General features: G+C 50.3%; 1 protein-coding gene across 3 annotated transcripts in view; it reads left to right on the plus strand.

Annotated features, from left to right (window-relative positions):
* Positions 1-18675, plus strand: part of CRTAC1 (cartilage acidic protein 1) — a 148492-nt gene that overhangs the window by 71115 nt on the left and 58702 nt on the right. For all 3 annotated transcript variants that reach the window (XM_081823685.1, XM_081823686.1, XM_081823688.1), the window contains exon 3: positions 11910-12106. In XM_081823685.1, coding sequence (XP_081679811.1) covers positions 11910-12106 — 197 coding nt within the window. The remainder of the gene's footprint in view (positions 1-11909; positions 12107-18675) is intronic.

An 18675-nucleotide genomic window follows, 5' to 3' on the forward strand; every position in this document is an offset into this window, starting at 1 on the left:
ATGGACAGGCTGGGTGACTTGCCCAAGGACACCCACACCACTAGACAGTGGCAGAGCAGGGATATGCCCTCAGGTGGTCTGACTTCCGGGTCCCACTCCTCACCACAGAGCTACACTGCCTCTCGGCTGTTCTGGTCTAACTCCAAGTCCAGTGTACTTTCTGCTGCCCCTGTATTGTGGCCACAGAGCCCGCCACTCACTCCCTAGAGAAGATGCTCCCACCGTCTTCACCCAGCCACTCCCAAGGGCTGAGGGACAGGCAGCCCCCATTCCTGGTCTAAGACCCCGAATGCCTGCCCCCATCCTGAGCTCGGCTCCCTGAGACAGTGCTGCCTGCACCCCACCTCTGCCCGTGCCTTGCCCCTGGCGGACTCCCTGACCCCTGTTCTGGCCTCCCTGCTGGGATGGCTCCACTCCAGGTGCAGAGTGTGTCTTCCCTGCCCCCTCAGCTAACCCTGTTCTGCCCCCTCCTCAAGCTGCCCTGACTTCAACCCTGAGGTGGCTCATCCTGCATGCCCCTTTAACCACAGAAAATGACCATGGATTAGCTCCTCAGTTGTTACTTTGACTTCTTCCTCCTTCCTCAAGCTATGACTTCCACACCCTCCTCTCAGCTAAGAACCTCGCTTCTTCGTCCCCTAGGAGCAGACCAGGGTCTCTAGGCACCAACTGTCCAGTCATTCTCTTCCACCTCATCCTGTCTTCTTACCCATCCTGCCTTCCTCTCTTCCTCTCTTAATTCCAGGTGATCTGACCTTAGATTGCTCGTACTTTAGACTCTGTCCCCTCCATCCCCTACGCATCTTGCCCAGGTCCCTCTAAATCCATTGCCCTCCTGGGTCTTTCCCTCCTACCCACAGACATGCACAGGCCCCATAATGTGGTGAAACTGTCACTTCACTCTGTGTCCCCTGGCCAGGATCCTAGACCTTCCTGAGCCTTTCTGGTCCTACAGGGATGCCCATCCACGCTCTCCTGCCCTCAACCTATCTCCTCTCTCCTCTCTAAGGAAACAGCTTCCTTGAAGGTCATCAGTGCCTTCCAAGTTACCAAATCCATTTGCTTATTCCAGTCCTTGGCCTTTTTGACTTCTTGAGAGCATTTAGCACTGTTGGCCATGCTTCTCTCTTTAACCCTTTCTTTCTTGATTTCTGTGTCTTCTTGACTCTGCTCTGTCTTAGGAGTCACTTGCTTGCAAGGAACAAAAATCTGCTCAAAGTAGTTCAGGAGTTTTTGGAATAATTCAGGGGAATTCCCATTCTTCTGCACTATCATTTCAAGTCTCTCCCCTGGCCTGTCCTTCATACGCACAGCCACCAGACAATGTTCTTCCAAATAGTACTGTTATAATGGTACATCCTGCCCAGAATCTTCCAGCAGCTCCCCATTTCCCACCAGATAAAATCTGAAGTCTTAGTTTACGTGCTACATCTTCCACGGTCTTAGCTGCCATGTAATCTCCAGTTTGCCTTCCACTCTTTTTCCCCGATTGTCCAACACACATCTCTGTGTCATCTAGTTAGTCTATCCTCTATTCCCTAAGCATATGTTTCTGCTTCATAGCTCATACTATTTCTTTTGTAAATGCCTAATTCATATATCTGCTATGAGCCTGTACTTCCTTCAGGCTCTAGATCAAATGTACCTTTCTCTATAAAGTCTTTACCCCAGGAGAAGTGACCTCTCCCTCCTCCTGAAAGCTTGCGATTGGGGCCTCTCCTTATTTGCCATATTAGGCTGGAGGCTCTCTGAACCGCGAATTACATCGTGGGCTAGGCAGTGTGCCTAACCTGGGAACAGGACCCCAGAAGGATGGAATGCAATCATTGGAGAATGACTGGCTTATCTTTTTCACTCTTAAAGAAGAGTGAGGCATCCATAGGCGACTTGCCTTGCTATTCTGCCTCTAAATTGGCCCACCTCCTTAACCAAAAGAGAGACCAAGACAAAGACTAACATCTTTTTACCTAAAAGCTTCCAGGTAGTTATAGCATGAGGGAAGAAAGTTTGACTAGACACGTAAAGTATTTGGGGACCAAGCAGTTAAGCGATTTGCCTGAACCCACGGAAAGTTGATCACAGAGTTGGGCCAGAGCTCACCTCGTGTCCCCCGACTCCCCCCCACCGGACTCCTCACTGCCAACTCTCTGTGCCCTCTCGCCTCCCTGCAGCCAGTGGAGGAACAGGCAGGAAGCCAAGACCTGGACCCATTTCCAGAACATAGTGAGTCAGACAGTCATTCCACTTTCTGTGTTTACCTCTTTCTGGGGCTTTTGGAGGGGAGTGAGGAGACCTTGAGATGTATCTAGAGGACACAGGGACTCGATGGTGCCAAAGAATCATTGCCTTCCATCAGTAGGCCCTGGCAAGTCTGTCTCCGGAATGTACAGACCTAGATGAGTGACTGTCTACCTGGAGACACATCCCTCATCCTTCCTGGCACTTCTTTCCCTGAAAATATGTAGCTCCTGAGATGCTGCTCTTGCTAACTCTGGTACTAGTTGAAGGCTGTCAACCATGGGCTCCCTGCTCCTAAAGATGGGCACGTGACTCAACCTGGGCTAATCAGAGCCCTGCCCCAGAGCCTCTCACATTGGAACTGAGGGAAGAAAGCATCTGCCATCTGTGCCTAAGCTGAGGGGTGAGGCTGAGAGTATTGCCACAGGTCAAGCCTGGTGGAGGAGGACGGTGTGAGAGAGGGAGGCCAACAGAGGGAAGAGGAAAAGGAGAGGAGAAATGAAGTCTAGACAACCTTCTGGTCAGAGCCCTGGTTCCGGTCACCCTGAGGCCTGGCTGTACCCTTTCTGTTCGGGCAGTTTGGACATCTGAGCCAATATATTCCTCAGTTAATTCAGGTGGAGTGTTTGCCACTTGCAACCAAAGAATCCTGATTAACACAGCTTCCATACCTGTCACTTGAATCCCTCATTTAATCGTTTATGGGATTCCTGCCTCCCTGTCTTCCTCTTTTCTCAAGATAAACATGCAGTGAGGAATAGAGTCATGGTCTTCACTAAATCATTATCATCATCATCATCATCATCATCATCAACAACAACAACAAAAATGACTTAGCACCTGTCTTTTCCTGGCATTGTCCTAGGTATAGTGGGGGATAGAGCTGCAAATGGTAGTCTCTGCCTTCTGGGTGCTTCCATGCTCATCAAAATATAAGAAATTCCAAGGGCATATAAAACACATGCTGAGCACAGATCTTTTATAGAACAGGGTATAAATCAATCAGTCTGCCGTGGAGTTTTTACAGAACACAGACACTCATCACTACAGATTATTCTGACCTTTTGGTGCCAAACATTCCTTTCTTAAAAAACCATCCACCCCTTAGGACAAAGGTTTTTGTCCTCCATCTTAGAGTTACCTTCTTCGTCTTTGCACTTATTTATGGGGTCTTTTCCACCCTGGTTAGCTCCTAATTCAGGATCAAATTTATTTGTTTGTTTGTATGTTTGTTTTCTGGGATGCCCTTTCCAGATGTACCCAACTTACTCCCTATAAAATCCTCAACCCCAGATTTCTCATCATGCCTAGAACCCTCCCACTACCAAAGTCTCCATTCCTTTAAACTAATATCTGGCCTCTGGATATATCCTCTTCCAGGATACAATCTGTGAATCTTCTGTTTAAATGCCTTCCCATATGTTTTCTGGTCCTATTTAACCTCAGTGGCTTTCAAACAATTAAATATGTAAAAAGGAAAAAAGAGCATTACACATGTTTCCAAAGAAATGATCTATATTCAAGGTTGTACATTCAAAATGGGAAACGGTTAGACTTGGCTAGAAAGGAAAGAAGAATGAGAAGGAGAGGTAGAAAAACAGAGGTATCTAGAATCCTTGTATTTCCCAGTACCCTTCCACCCTCGGCCTCTGCATAGCCCATTAGTTATTCTGAGATCCAAGTATCACCCCAAGGAAGGTCTGGGGAGACCTGCCTACTGTGAACTGAAATGGCTGAACTAGAGAATCCCACTGATTTATAATACTCTTTCCTACTTGCCAGGGATAAGTTACTCTTCCCCCTTAAGTCTGAAATGATAGGTCGTCATTATCTGCTTCCTTTTCCAAAAATTTAGTAGCTGAAAAACAATTTATTATTTCTCACAGTTCTGTGGATCAGGAATTTGGCCAGGGCTCAGCTGGGTCATTCTTCTGCTCCACAGGACATCAGCTGGTGTCCCTCACTTGGTTGCATTCAACTGTAGGCTGGGCTGGGCTGGACAGCCCATGAGGTCCTCATGCACATATCTGGTGCCTAGGTGATCTTCCACATGGTCTCTCCATGGGGCTAGACTGGGCTTTCTCAGAGCGTGGTTGTCTTAAGGTTGTCAAATTTCTTACATGGTGACCAGCTTCCCCCAGAGACAAAGGGGAAGCTGGCAGGCCTCTTAAAGGCTAGGCCCTGAACTGGCTCAACATCACTCCCATTCCATCATATTCTGCATTTGAGGCAAGTCACAAAGCCAGCCCAGATTCAAGGGGAGGTAAAAGAGATTCCACCTCTTGATGGGTGAAGTAACATGTGCATACAGAGAAGAAAGAAAATGATGGCAGCCATCTTTGGAGGCCATCTACCACACCCCATTTAACCCCTTTCACTCACTTAAAGGACACAAGTGTTTGCTCATTTCTTAGCCTTAGATAAACCCCCATATATGGGACCCTGTTCTCATCCTAGGCAACTGTTCTCAGTCTCTTTTTTCCCCACACATTATTTTGCCTCGTGGTCTCCATCCTAAGACCTAACATCTTCCTTACATTCCACCCATACTCACCCTGAAGTACTTGTTTCAGAAAACTGTATATTCCCAAGTATGGACTCTAAATTAATTTTTACTAAAGCTTATTCTAATTTTGTGTTCTGATAACGATCACTTAGAACATGTAATATATCCATAATATGAGGCTGACAATCTTTTATTAAAGATTTATTTATTTATTTTAGAGAGAGAGAGAGCGCACGCGAGAAAGAGAGCACAGGGGGTGAAGGGCAGAGGGAGAGAGAATCCCAAGCAGACTCCATGCTGAACGCAGAGCCTGTTGTGGGGCTCAATCTCACAACCCCGAAATCATGACCCTAAGATCACAACCTGAGCCAAAACCAAGAATCAGACACTTAACCAACTGCCTGCCACCCAGGTGCCCTGAGGCTGACAATCCTTTCAATCCTTGGAAATCTTTTACTGCAAAGAGCCAAATGGTAAATATTATCAACTTTGGAGCCATATAGTCTGTTGTGTAGGAAAAGCAGCCATAGATAATACATAAATGAATGGACATGTCTGTGTATCAATAAAACTTTATTTACAAAAATAGGTAGCAGGCCATATTTGGCCCAAAGGCCATAGTTTTGCTGATCCCTGCTTTAGACTAAGGAATAAGTATGTCTTTCAGTTTATTTTGTATAATGATTAGCTGTTTGACTTCCAGAAAGTCACTTTTCTCTGAAAGTCACTTTTTTCATCTATAAAATAAGGGTATTGAACAAGAATAAAATACCCCCTTATGCCCATAGTTGTGAAAATGCCACACATCTTTAAAAACTCTTTAGAGGAAATGCCCAAGATGGCCACAAGATGGATTGTTTCTCTGTAATGATATCTCAGAGTCCTGTTGATATTTCCATGACTTTGTGTCCTTCCAAGAGTCTATTTGTCTCAGTACATGAGCATATCCCCTTTTCCACGTGTGTCTGTTTCTATCTGGGCCATTCTCTTTATCTGTGTTTATGTGTGTGGTTTTCTCTCTGCATTCAGGGGTTCACTGTCCCTCAGTTTTCATTGGTGTGCATTCCTTTGTGTCTCTATCTTGTTTCTTTGTGTATACATACATCTGTCTCTTCTTTCTGCCCTGACTATAATGTTGAATAGTTATCTATTTTTCATTCCTTTCCTTTTTGAGTGAAGAAAAATGTCCTAGTCTTAATTTTCAAAATAGATATAGCATACTTTATATATCAAATTTTTTAGATTTCCATTTACATATGATGAGATATCATATGTAAGTTACTTAGCACAATATCTAATATTCAATAGGGACCCAATGATTACGTTCTTTTATCGGGCTTCCCTTTATGTAACTGCCTAAGTGACCTTTTCTTCACATGGGTCAACGATTCTCAGCAGAAAAAAAGGTAGATCCTCTGTATCTATCTATCACACTTTGTTGTTCTCTCTGATCCTTACCCAGGGCACCAGTCCTCAGCCTCCTCTTTGTCATGACTATGTCTGTACCTATCTTTTGGGAACTAATGAAGGTGGAGGATCAAAGTTGATTTTTGCTCAGCCACCCTGTGATGATCCTGCACCTTCCACAGGCTCCTTCTCTTTTGTTCACTCTGCAAGTATTTAGTGAGTGCTCACTATGTACTAGGTGATGGGGAGACAGACATGAACAAAGCAGACATAGTCCCTGCCCTCGTGGAGCTTATGATTTACTGGGAGAAGTGGGCAATAAATAAGTACCTGAACAAGAGTGGGACAGTGGATGCAGTGATTGGAATACCAACCAGGGGATGATCTCTGTGAGATGCCTTTCAAGGCGGGACCTAGAGGATGAGAAGGAGCCAGCCTGGGACAGGAGGGAGGTGGAGGGAGAGTGTCCTCATCAGACACAGAGGCCCTGCAAGAGGGCACGGGGTTGGGACCATGCCTGCTGGAATGCTGGGAGCTGAGAGGAGACCACTGTGGTTGGAGGAGGTCAGCAAGTTTGCAGCAGACCGAGCCAGGCTCCCAGGCCAGGCGCAGTAAGGGGTCATTCTGACATGAGGGGAAGCCACCCAAGGGTTTTAGGCAGGAGAGTGGTTGACCTGGTTTATGTGTTTAAAAGATGACTCTGGCTACATTGTGGAGGGATTAGCATTCAGGAGCCGGTGAGGAAGCAATGGAAGGAGACTCTCCAAAGATGGTGACAGTAGGGGAGGAAAGAAGAGAAAGCCTTTGAAATATTTTAGGAGATAGAAATGACAGGATTGGCCGATGAATGAGATGTGAAGACAAGGGGGAGGGAGAACCAAGGCTGGTGCCAGGTTTTGGGCTTCAGTACTCGGGTGCCCATTGCAGGTAGGAGGGGGGCTGAGCAATCCTTGCTCCATTTTGGACACATTCCATCAGAGATGAGTGTGGATGTGCAAGGGGAGACGTCAGGCAGGCAGTCAGATATATGAGTCTGTGCTCGGACTGGGGATTTGGGTTGGGGATAGAAATTTGGGAGTTGTAGGTCATGGGAATGGATATTATCCCCCAGTGCAAGGGGACAGAGAGAGGAGAAGGGGGCCCAAGAACAGGCCTGGAGACTCCACCATGAAGAGGGTAGAGCAAGGAGGAAGAACCTACAAAGAGAAAAAGGAGAGGGAACCAAGGAGAAGGGCCCCAGAGGGCAGGGTGCACCCAAAGCCACGAAGGCAGTGTTTTAAGAGGGAATGGTGCAGTGGAGGCCCAGAGAGCTGGCCAGTGTGCCGGAAGCAGCTGGAGGCTGGGGCAGATGAGAGCGGAAAGCCTGTCCCTGGATGTAGCCACCTGAAAGCCCCCTGTGACAATAATGAGGGTGGCTTTGCTGGAGTTGGGGGGAATGTGGATCGGGGTGGGCTGAGTGGATGGTGAGAGATTGAAGACAGCCTGGGAAGACAGGTCTTCGAGAAGTTTAATTATGAAGGGGCTTAAATCAAGAAGCATACCCATAGAGGATGAGAGATCAAGGGTGGGATATTTGGGATAAGAAATACTAGAGTGTGTTTGGAAACTCTCAAAATGATCACTGGAGAGTGAGAGATTGGGCCTCAGCTGTTGTGTTACTTTCCATAATGATGAGAATTTATACTTGTGTAACTCTTCACGGTTTACCAAGTGTTAGCACACACACTGTCTCAGTCTTACTGCCAGGCTACGAGGTATGTAGCAGCCGAGTCAGAGGTGAGGCACTCAGTGACGAGCTCAAGGCCACAGCCAGGAAGGGGCGGGGCCAGGCCCCTGTGCCCACCCTGCACTCCTGGGCCCCCCACCCCGAGGCCCCTCCCTGTCCACAGCAGTGCTGTCCCAGGCGACTGGCACCAGAATTGGTCGGGGCTCACACAGCCCTGGCTGTGCCCTGCGGTGTCTCTCAGGACTATTTTCCAGTTACCACCCAGCAAATCCCTCCGCTTGCAGGCCCAGCCTTGATATTAGGGCGTCACGGCTACTTTTCAAGAGCACAGGACACTGTCCCACTCCCTGAGCCCGTCTAACTGAGCCTCAAAGCCTCTTGAATTTCTGGAAGAAAACAGCAATCTCTGGCAGGTGTCAGAGGGAGGAAACGTGAAATTCCACATCCCTCACATCCAGCCCCCCAGGCTTGTCAGCATGGGGACTGCCACCCAGAGGGACTGTGGGTGGGTTAGTGACTGTTGCTAACTTCTATACCTCAGTCGCCACATCTGCGAGATCCTGGGCTGTCGTGAGGCTGAGTGAGACAGAAGGGGGCTCGGCCTGTGCTGTCGCTCTATTCACTGCCCTTGATTATTTATATTTATCCATTCCCTCGCTCACTCATCTGTACCTTGGACAGATATTCGTTGAGCACCTTCTCTATGCCAAGCATTGCCCTAGGCACAGCAATTGCAGAGATGTATGCACATGCTTCCTGGGCTCAAGAAGCATCTGTTTGAACGAAGGGAAGCGATGTTGGAGCACAAACAACCCTGCCCTCACAGGAATAAGCAAGGTGCAGAACAGTGGGTATCCAGAGAAGAGATCGCATCCAGCCGAGAGGCAGTCCGTTGGGGGCAAGCTTCGTGGGAGGGCGGGGAGACCATTCCCCATGGAAGGTGGCGGCTGCGGCTGAGCCAAGCCACAGAGGCTGGAAAAGGCAGAGCCTATTTGGGGGGAGAGGGGGCGGGCGCCGGGGTGAGGAACCCAACAGGAGCATCTGCTCCATGGAGCAGAGGGGAGGGGACAAGCTGGTGATCCCAGGGGAAGACTGTAAGAGGCTCACACGTCAGTCCAGCAGACCCAGTAGAGGCAGCCTGGTGGAGAGAGGAGAGGCAACTCTGTCATTTACCCCTGGCCTTGTTCAGAAGCCTTCCTAGGGGCTGTTGGTTTGTGTCCCTCAGGGTGGCGGCGGGAGAGAAGGGACCAGAGTGTCGGGATTCATCCCAGGCCAACAGGCAGGTTGAGGCAGGACTCTCTGGCGCATGCTCACTCTGTAGCAGATGGAGGAATTTGAGCCAGCCTAGCAAGCCCACCCCACTACCCCCTAGGGAGTGCCCTGGAACTAGCACCTCCAAGTTCCTCAAAGAAGAGATGATCCAGGGCCATCTGTCCCCCCCCCAGCGCCAGCACCTTGCATGCACACCTGCCACCCCAGATTCCGGGCAAAAACCCGGCTTCCGCTACGTGCGGAGCCATGCCCCTGCCTCCCCATGGGCACATTCGTCGACACAGTCTGTGACCGCCTAGTTGGTCTAACTCTCATTTTGCAGAAGAGAAACCCAGAACCTAGAGAGGGGAACTGACCAGCCTCAGGTTACAAAACGAATCTGGGGAAAAGTCAAGACCCATGAGAAGTAAATGAAATCGAGGATGAGACCATGCCTTGTAGAGTGCTGTAGCAAAGTAGGGCTATTATCTCCCCTTTGACATGAAGTTCTTGGGCATTTCTCACGGTCACTACCTTGGGGGAGGCCCCCAGAAAAAGAAATCCAAGGACTAGCAGTGTTGACATCATGGGCAGTCTGAAAAGAACACAGGATTTAGAGCCTGGAGACGGTTAGAGTACGCCACGTACCAGCTGTGTAATCTTACACAGCTCACCACCTCCCTAACCCTCAGTCTCCTTTTCTAGAAAATGCCTCATTACCCTCTTTCTGTGGGGCTCAGGTGAGACAACGCATCTGACAGTGCTTTCAACAATCCCAGCACTCTGGGACCGTGGTGTCTTGTGAGGAGCAGCAAAGATCAGAGTAACCAGAAGACCCGGAGGCTGGGAGGACTAGTGTGTGGCACCCAGGGCATTTTCTGTCCCTGGGGGCTGGAGCCAGCTGCTGACGGTGCTGGAACCCAAGTGTTCTGTCTCTCCTGCCCAGACACGTCCCATGGGGCATGCCATGCCCTCGCCCCCCGGCCCTCAGACACTGTTCATCTGGGCATCCAAGGCGTGACCTTCCATCGCCGGGTGCTGACTCAGCTCCCAGTGAGCTCTGTCCCCTCCTTTACACACACTGTGGCTGCCAGAAGGCGCCCAGCCAGTTGCTCAGCATTCCCCAAACTTCACAGGCTCTGCATCTCGGTGACAAAGGAGAGGGCCAAGTTGGATCCGTTTCAGGAAAGCAAGAAGTGATTTCTAAGACCTTGGAGAGGTCTTTCCGCCCACGCCATCCCCACCCCAAAGCGTTCTCAGCCAGGACAGCCAGAGGCCTGCAGCTGAACATCACTCAGGATGTACACGCTTAGGTTAAAACAAAGGCAGGAGGCCAGGACTAATGGATGGACATTGGCCAGGTTCCTTAGGAGAGCCTGGCAAGCTGGTGTTCCCTAGAGGCCGGAGGAGGCCTTCAGACATTCATGGCCACACTGCCGGAGGGTGACCTTGGGCATGGCGCTTTCTCCAGATGGAAAGGCAATGGGAAGAAACCAACTGTGCGATCCGAAGCCTTTATGACTCAGACGTGGACTCTGAGGTTTCATTCATTCAATCATTCAACAAATATTTACTGAGCACCTAGTGTGTGCCAGGCACTGTTCTAGGCCCTGGGGAATGAAGCAGACAAAAAGTTCTGCACTCGTGGAGCTGATATTCTAGTGGGATGAGACAGAGAAGAGAGAGCTAAACACGAAGATAGAGAATTGTCAGATGCTGGTAAAAGCTTTGGGGGAAGAGAGCAGGGATGAGGGATAAGGAGCACGGGGAGGGGGTGGTGTTTGCAGGTTTCAGGAATGTGGCCAGGAAGGCCTTGCTGAGAAGCAACAATGGAGCCGTGGCCTGAACTTGGTGACAGAGGGGGACAGCCTTGTGGATATCTGGAGGAAGTGCATCCTGGGCAGAAGGAACAGCAAGTGCAAAGTCCCTGAGGCAAGAACATGCCTGGGCCTTCAGTGAAGCAAGGAGGCTATGTGGCTGCAGGAGAATGAGACAGAAGAGATGAGGACAGATGAGCATTTTAATCTTTCATATTGAGTTCCTTAGAAAAAGAGATCTAGCAGGTCCACCTACTGACTTTAGATGTGTTCATAATCTCCCGTCTGAGATGCTCATTTTATACTACTGTTTAAATGCTGGGACTCTGTCAGGAGAGAGTCATTCCAAACCTCAGCAACAAAGCCTCTACTCCTCCAGGGCTCATTTGCCCAGAAAGAGCCTGGGTCCAAGTCCTAGCACCTGACACCTAACTAGTTGTGTTACCTTGGGGAAGGGTACTCAGTCACTCTGAGCCTCAGTTTCCCCAACTGAAGCTCATCAGTGCCTCATCTATAAAATGGGTTAATAATACAGCCTCCCACACCCACCTCACTTGCTTATTAGATTTAAATTAGTGAGATCATAAATAAGAAAGTGCCTTTGACATTGAGATGGGCAAGGTAGATTGGGGGGGTAGTCGTTTTCTTCACAAAGCCTGTGGTAAGAGGGTTGTCATGGGCTGCCCATCCCCCTGTGCCACCCTGCTTCTCATATTGTGTCCCATGTGGGCCCAGTTGACTCTTATTTTGAGTGAGTCTGTATCTGATTCAGGGACACTCACCAAACACGCAGGGACCCCTGAGGAGAGGCTGAGGCTGTTGAGGGTTTCCCCAGAATGCCCCAAGGCTGAATTGCCCCACCACTGACCTGTCTGGGAGGATTCTAAGCCCCACTGTTGGGCGGGAGGACACCAGGTGAGCCCAGCTGCTCCTCCTCAACACCCCCTCCCCCTTCCTCCTCCAGGTACAACGGCCCCAACCTGGTTCTGAAGTATGACCGGACCCAAAAGCGACTGGTGAACATTGCAGTGGATGAGCGCAGCTCCCCCTACTATGCCCTGCGGGACCGGCAGGGGAATGCCATTGGGGTCACAGCCTGCGACATTGACGGGGATGGCCGCGAGGAGATCTACTTCCTCAACACCAATAATGCCTTCTCAGGTAAGGGGTTGGGGCCTCAGGCCTCTTCCTGCTTCCCACCCTCTACCTCCCAACACCAGCTGTGGGGAGGGCCTTCCTCAGGTTATTCTGTTATGGGCTCCCCCAGGCATAGGCCCCTGCTGCCTCCAAGAGCTCGCTCTGTCCCAGCAGAGATCCCCAAGGGGATCCCTCATCTCCCTCAGACTTTCGTCTCCCAATCTAAGCAGTCCCCCTGCCCCCATCTTCCTAACCCCCCACCCCCCACCACTGCTTCTGCCATGGCTCAGCCACTCAGCACTTCTCACTGGACAGACGGCCTCCTGGAATCACCCTCCATGCTGCTTCTAGGGAACCTTTCAAAATGCTTTGAAATCCTTCAAGGGCCCCCCACAGCTTTTAGCTGAGCTCATTTATTCACTCCACAAATTCCTGCTGAACACCTACTCCATTCCAGACTAGAGATGCTAGATTCTGGGGAAACAACTTGGAAGCAGGCAGACCTTGAGTTCATGGAGCCTTTCCCAGCCTAGAGTGTCTCAGCCGACGTACCTGGGGGTCTTGTGTAAATGCAGCGGGTCTGGGTGCGGCCCAAGATCCTGCACTGCTAACATGCTTTCACGCTATAATGCTGCTGCTGGTTCAGGGGCCACCGAGGAATGGCTGAGGGACATTGATGCCAGAAAGCTAAATAACAGTAAGGACAATGGTAGCAGCTAACTTAAGTGGCACTAACAGTGTGCCAAGCCTGGATCTAAGCCCTTTACATTAATCAGCCCATGGGAGCCTCGCAGCAATGCACTTAGGTAGATCCTGGCATCCCACTTTATAGTTGAGGAGACTGAGGCACAGAGGTCATATGACTGGCCCACGGCCACACAACTTGTAAGTCCCAGGACTCAAACTCAGGGGTCCGACTCCAGATCCATTCTTTAATTAAGATACTCCATGGCCAGGGCACTTGGGTGGCTCAGCCGATTAAGCATCTGACTTCAGCTCAGGTCATGATCCCGGGGTCCTGGGATCAAGCCCTGTGTGGGGCTCCCTGCTCAGCGGGGAGTCAGCTTGTCCCTCCGCCCTTCCCCCTGCTCATGCTTTCTCTCTCTCTCAAATAAACAAATAAAATCTCTAAAAAAAAAAAAAAAAGATATTCCATGGCCTTACTCAGTCCTGTGTCCTCAGGGCCTAGTGGAGAGCCTGGCTTCTAGTGGGTGCTCAGTGTTGCACAGGTTGGGGGGCTGTGTTCTTGGGTTAAAGATCAAGGTGGTTCCCAACCCCTGACTCTCACGTTCTCTCAAGCCTGAGCTCAGCCCGCTAGAATGAAGTCCACTCCCATGGAACGATAACATCTACAGGGAAGTCCCAGGCCACGGTGTCCTCCTGAAACATGCAGAGCCTCATGTCCCTGAGAGGCCAGGTGGGTCATGCATCGGCCTCTTCCAGATGACAACATCCTCTTGGGTTGGTCTAGACAACACCCTGTGGTTCAGACCTGTGTATTCACCATCCTGGACCCTCCCGATTTCCCGGGGGCAGGGGACTGCCTGGCTATGGGGCTCACCTTCCCTGCCTCTTCCCCAGCCCAGCACACACACACTGGCTTTCCCTGGGCCCATGTTGCCCCTACTGGTTTTTGAGGCCCGGCCAGGATCCAGCCCCTAGACTGCCCCTGAGGTTGAGCCCTGCCAGTGGCATGAATGGGAGGGAAGAGGTTGGGGCCTGTACCAGGGGAAGGGGGAGGCGGGGCTGACTGGCTCGGAGCCAGCCTTGTGCGGCCAAGGAACAATGAGCCACAGCCCCGAGTGGTGTTTTATGGGTTTTCATCTCATCTTGCCACCAAGTGAGGCCTGAGAGATAGTAATTATCCCTACACAAATATCAGGGCATGATTACCCAGCTGGATTTACTGCCCTCTCTCCAACTAAGCCAAGATTGGATTAGGACACAATTAATTGATGGGCTGATCAACGCTTTAAGTTGATCAAGGTCAGGAGGGGAGCAGCAGCAGGGGACAGCCATGGAAGGGGTGAGTCCCCAGGAAGATGCAGTAGGGCAGGGAAGCAGAAATAGGGAGAACCGTGGGAGGGAGGTGGTGTTGAACATAGGCTTGGCAGGCAGGATGCCAGAGGAAGGGGACAGACTCTCCCTCCTCACCAAGCGCAGAGCACCTGGGAGGAGCGGTCAGGTGGCTGTGAGGCAGGAGCCCCTCCCACGCTCTCAGAGCATTCCACTGTGAGGCCCCGAGCAGAGGTGCTCAGCCCGAGCCACACATTAGAATCTCCTGGGCAGCTTTTATCACTCCCAGTTCCCAAGGTGTACCCCAGTCCAGTCCAATCCAAACCTCTGGGGTGGAACCCAGTCATCAGATTGGAAAGCTTTCCAAGTGATTCCCAGGTGCAAAGTTGGAAAGGCGACCCACCCCCCGGCCAATCATGTTAGTTCCACGCTCAGCCTAGCTTCCGCAAAGTTCCACTCATTCATGAATGTATTCATTCACTGGACAAATATCTATTGAGCACCTACTGTGTGCCAGGCACTATTCGAGGCACTGAGGATACCCCATGAATGAAACAGACGAAAATCCTGCCCTCCTGAAGTTTACACTGTATCCCCAGGGCTGCCTTACATCTCTCTAGGTACCTGACTCTCGTGGACTCGAAGCTCCTTCAAGGAGGAAGGCCTACCGTGGGTGCCCCCGACCCACGTAGACCTTGAACGTCCTGAGGGCACAATCTAAACTTGATAAAGAAATCCAGGAAGAACGGACAAGCCATGAGCCATTAGGCCTGAGAGAAGTTTTGCCAACCAAGGGAAGACAAGGAGAGGAGGACGACATGGAGGCCCCCCTCCCCTCCGCAGAAGGTCCTGGGCTTCCTGGGTTTCAGGGCACAAGTGTTCATCTGGGAGAGGCTGGAGCTGGGCCCCCAGTGCTGGGGTGAGGGTGACAGAGAAGCCTCCATTCCAGACGTGCACCTCCCGGTGACCTTCTGCAGGTTCGAGGGATGTCTGTGGGTTTAAGGTAATTTTTCAGTTGAGCAATTCAATTGATTCATTGGCAGTGGGCAGGGCCGTGGGGCTGGGACATTTGTGCCATCTCAGCACTTTGTTGGCTCCAGCTGGCACAACGCTCAGCAACTGCCACCCTGCCCACTGTGGGGAACCTGAGAGCCCCCCAGGAGCCCAGCCAGCCCACCCCTGCCCATGGCACGTGCCTGGGGGCCCCGTTGGCCTGCACTGGGCATTGGAGGGACCTGTGGAAGGGTGGCCCTGTCCTCTCCCTCAACCAGCCTTTGGGATATCAGCACTGGAGTCTCCGGAAGAGGGTTGAGATCCTGCATCCTGGCAGTGGGGGTTAGTTTGTATAACCCTGAGATCTGCACCTTACTCACTGGGTGACCTCTCTCAGCCTCAACCCCTTCACCTGTAGAACATGAAAAACCATATCAGCTTCATAAGCTCAACTCCCTCCAGTGACTCCATAGACTAAATCCAGAGTCTCTGCCATGGCCTACATCACCCCTCCTGGGTGTGAGCCCGGCTGCCTTTCTGACTCATTGCCTACACTCTTCCTCTTGCTCATCATGTTCCCACCTGAGGCCTTCGTACTTGCCATTCCCTCTACCTGAAATGCCTTTCCCACCACTGTTAGCAGGGCTCACTCCTTCCCTTCATTCAGGCTCATCATCATATGGGGTCTTACCTGAACACCTGAAAGTCATCCCTATCTCTCTCTATGGCCTTAATTTGCTTTATTTCTCTTCAGAGCACGCAGCACTATCTGAAAGTAGGCTATATATTTGTTTGTAGTTCATCTCATCCTCTCTTCTAGTCAGCCCCATAGGGATAAAAACTTTGTCTTGTTTGCTGCTGTATCTCCAAGACCACTTAATGTCACTTAATAAACACTTAATACATATATTTGAATGAACAACTGAAACACTGAATGAAAAGCACTTATAATGGTATCTAGGATTTAATAAGTGCTCTCCAAGCAATAGCTGTTATAATTCTGCAGCGTGAAGAAAGCCAGAGCCTTTAGAAGTGTCCTGGGCAGAGGCGCCAGGCCTCCCTCCTGGCCCATGGGAGAGAGAGACTCTAGGAGCAGAAACAGAAAAGGACCATCGTGTAAACAAGATACCAGCCAGAAAAGGGTACCAGGAGGGCCTGCGTCAAGGATTAAGAATTGAAAAATAGGTAGGAGGGAGGGAACAGAGGAAGATCAACCACAATCCCAAGAAGGCCTGGGCCAACGAAACCAGCTTATGGCTTAACTGACATGGAAACCTACCAGCCAGCGTGGTTCAGGCCACACATTACTTGGTGAAAACCAGGTGGGAGAGCGTGTAGGACAAAGGGGGACAAGAGGCTGGTTCCAGCACCTCCCTCAACATCCAAGAACCCAGGACCTCTGCAGCTCCCCCTCAGAGCCCATCCCCCCAAGGGGTCCGGTGCTGGTCACCACATCCACTGCACTGTGGGGCCCGAGCTCTCCTGCCCTCGCGACCTGGGGTCACGGCGGCGTGGGTCAGCAGGAACTGTGAGCCCCACCACTTACATGACGTTCAACAGAATAGTCACTGATAATCTGCTACCTTTGATCTACAAGTACCTCCCTCCTTTTCTACACAAATAGTAGCACACTCCACTCACATTGCTGCTCCTTGCTTGTTTCATTTAACAAACAATTTCGGATATTATGTCACAACAGCACGCAGACCACGTGCTCATTCTTTGGATGGCTGTATAGTACTCCATTGTGTTGATTCACCACTCACTGAACCGGTCCACTGTTGAAGAACATTGAGATGGTTTGCCATCTTCGGCTCCTACCAGCAGTGCTACTGAATGAATAAGCTTGTCCAACACGCCATTGTCCACAATTGCAGGCGTATCTGTAAGGGGCATTTGTAGAAGGGATTTGCTGGGTCAGGAATATGTGTGCGTGGATTTGATAGGCGTTGCCAAATTACCCTTCACATGGACAGTCTTTATGACATTCCCATCGGCCCTGATGCAAGTGAGCATCTCCCAACATTCTCATCAATACAGTGTGCCATCATTTTTTAAAATATTTTCCAATCTGATAGGAAAAAAATGGTATCTAAGTGTAGTCTTAATTTTCATTTTTCTCAAAACAAGTGAGACTGAGCATATTTTTATATATTCAAATCTCTTGTCTGCTTATTGCCTTCACCCGGTTTGTCCATTGATTATTGGCCTTTTTCTTATTGATTTGTAACACCTCTTTATAAATTAGGGAAATTAGCCCTCTGTCTGTAATGCATGTTGCAAATAGTTGCCCCTTGTTTGTCATTTGTGTTTTGTCTTTGTTCATCGTGGGTTTTGCAATGCAGAAAATTTTTATTTTTGTGAACTCCGATTTATCACTCTTTTCTCTGATGGCTTCTGGGCTCTGTGTCATCCTTAGGCCATCGGCAGGGGCTTCTGTACTCTGTCGGAGAGGAGGTGTCAGTCACTGGGCCAAAAAAGAAAGGCAGTTGGGGCAGGTTGCACTTCCAGCTTCTGCCCACACAACAGATGAGCCATCTGCTCTTGAAAGCGTACCCCTGGTCCAGCAGCTCCCTCACCCAGGCCAGGTCCAGCTACACCCAGACCCTCTCATCTTGCTAATCAAAGTGTGTTCTGTGGCCCAGCAGCATTGACAATAGCTAGAAGCTCTTCAAAATGCAGAATCTCAGGCCCCCACTCCAGACCTACCAGACCAGAATCTGCATTTTACCAGAATGTCCTTGACTTCCTGTGTCTGGGAAAGCCTGAGCTACAGGGTGCTGAGTCTCCAGCTTCTCTCCTAGTCAGCTTCCAGGTCCTCCTCAGTCCCAGCCATGCTTTCCTGGGATACGATGTTCTGATCTTCAGTTCCCCCAGCCTGGCCCCATTTGGGAAGACAAGCTCATGACCTGCTCAGATTCCCTGCCCCCATCCCCATGGGGCTTCTTTCACATGTGGGCCCATGAAAAGCAAGGATGGATGAGGCTGTCAATGCAGCACCATAAACCATCCAGGGACCTAAAGGCCATTTTCTCAGTCCTAACACAGAACAAGTTTCCTTAGGAGCCAGGGACTAGACTGCCCTCCACCAGCCCCCACTCCAGCTCTTTAATACAGGGTGGGGTGGGGGACACTTTGCAGTCAGACCACAGTTTAAAGCTCAGCTTTGCCACCAGCTGTGCAACCTCAAGCAAATGACAACCCTCAGAGTCCCGGCTTCTCTCTGTAAAATGACAAACCTATGTTCCTGACACGACTCTGGAGAGGGCTCAATGAGCTAATGTGAATGAAGCACCTGGCAGGGGTTGGTCAGATTTTCCCCTTCACGCTGGGATGGAAGGGGGAAGACTTGGGTCCGAAATTATATCAAGGTCAGGGGGAGTCTGGGTCCCTTCTTTATTAAAATGTCCTTTGCCTGAACCATTTCTTTCTTCCTCCCCATCACTGCTTTGCTGGCTTTCCATTGACTCAGTCTTGTAAAGCATTTTAAACTCCATGTCAGTTTATACAGTTGCTTCCTGGGATGCGACTCATTGAGGACCTGCAGTGGTCATGCTTTGTCATTCCCATGGATGACCCATGGA

This window comes from Leptonychotes weddellii, chromosome 6, assembly GCF_054177405.1.
Source record: "Leptonychotes weddellii isolate Sample4059 chromosome 6, ASM5417740v2, whole genome shotgun sequence".
Lineage (NCBI taxonomy): Eukaryota > Metazoa > Chordata > Mammalia > Carnivora > Phocidae > Leptonychotes > Leptonychotes weddellii.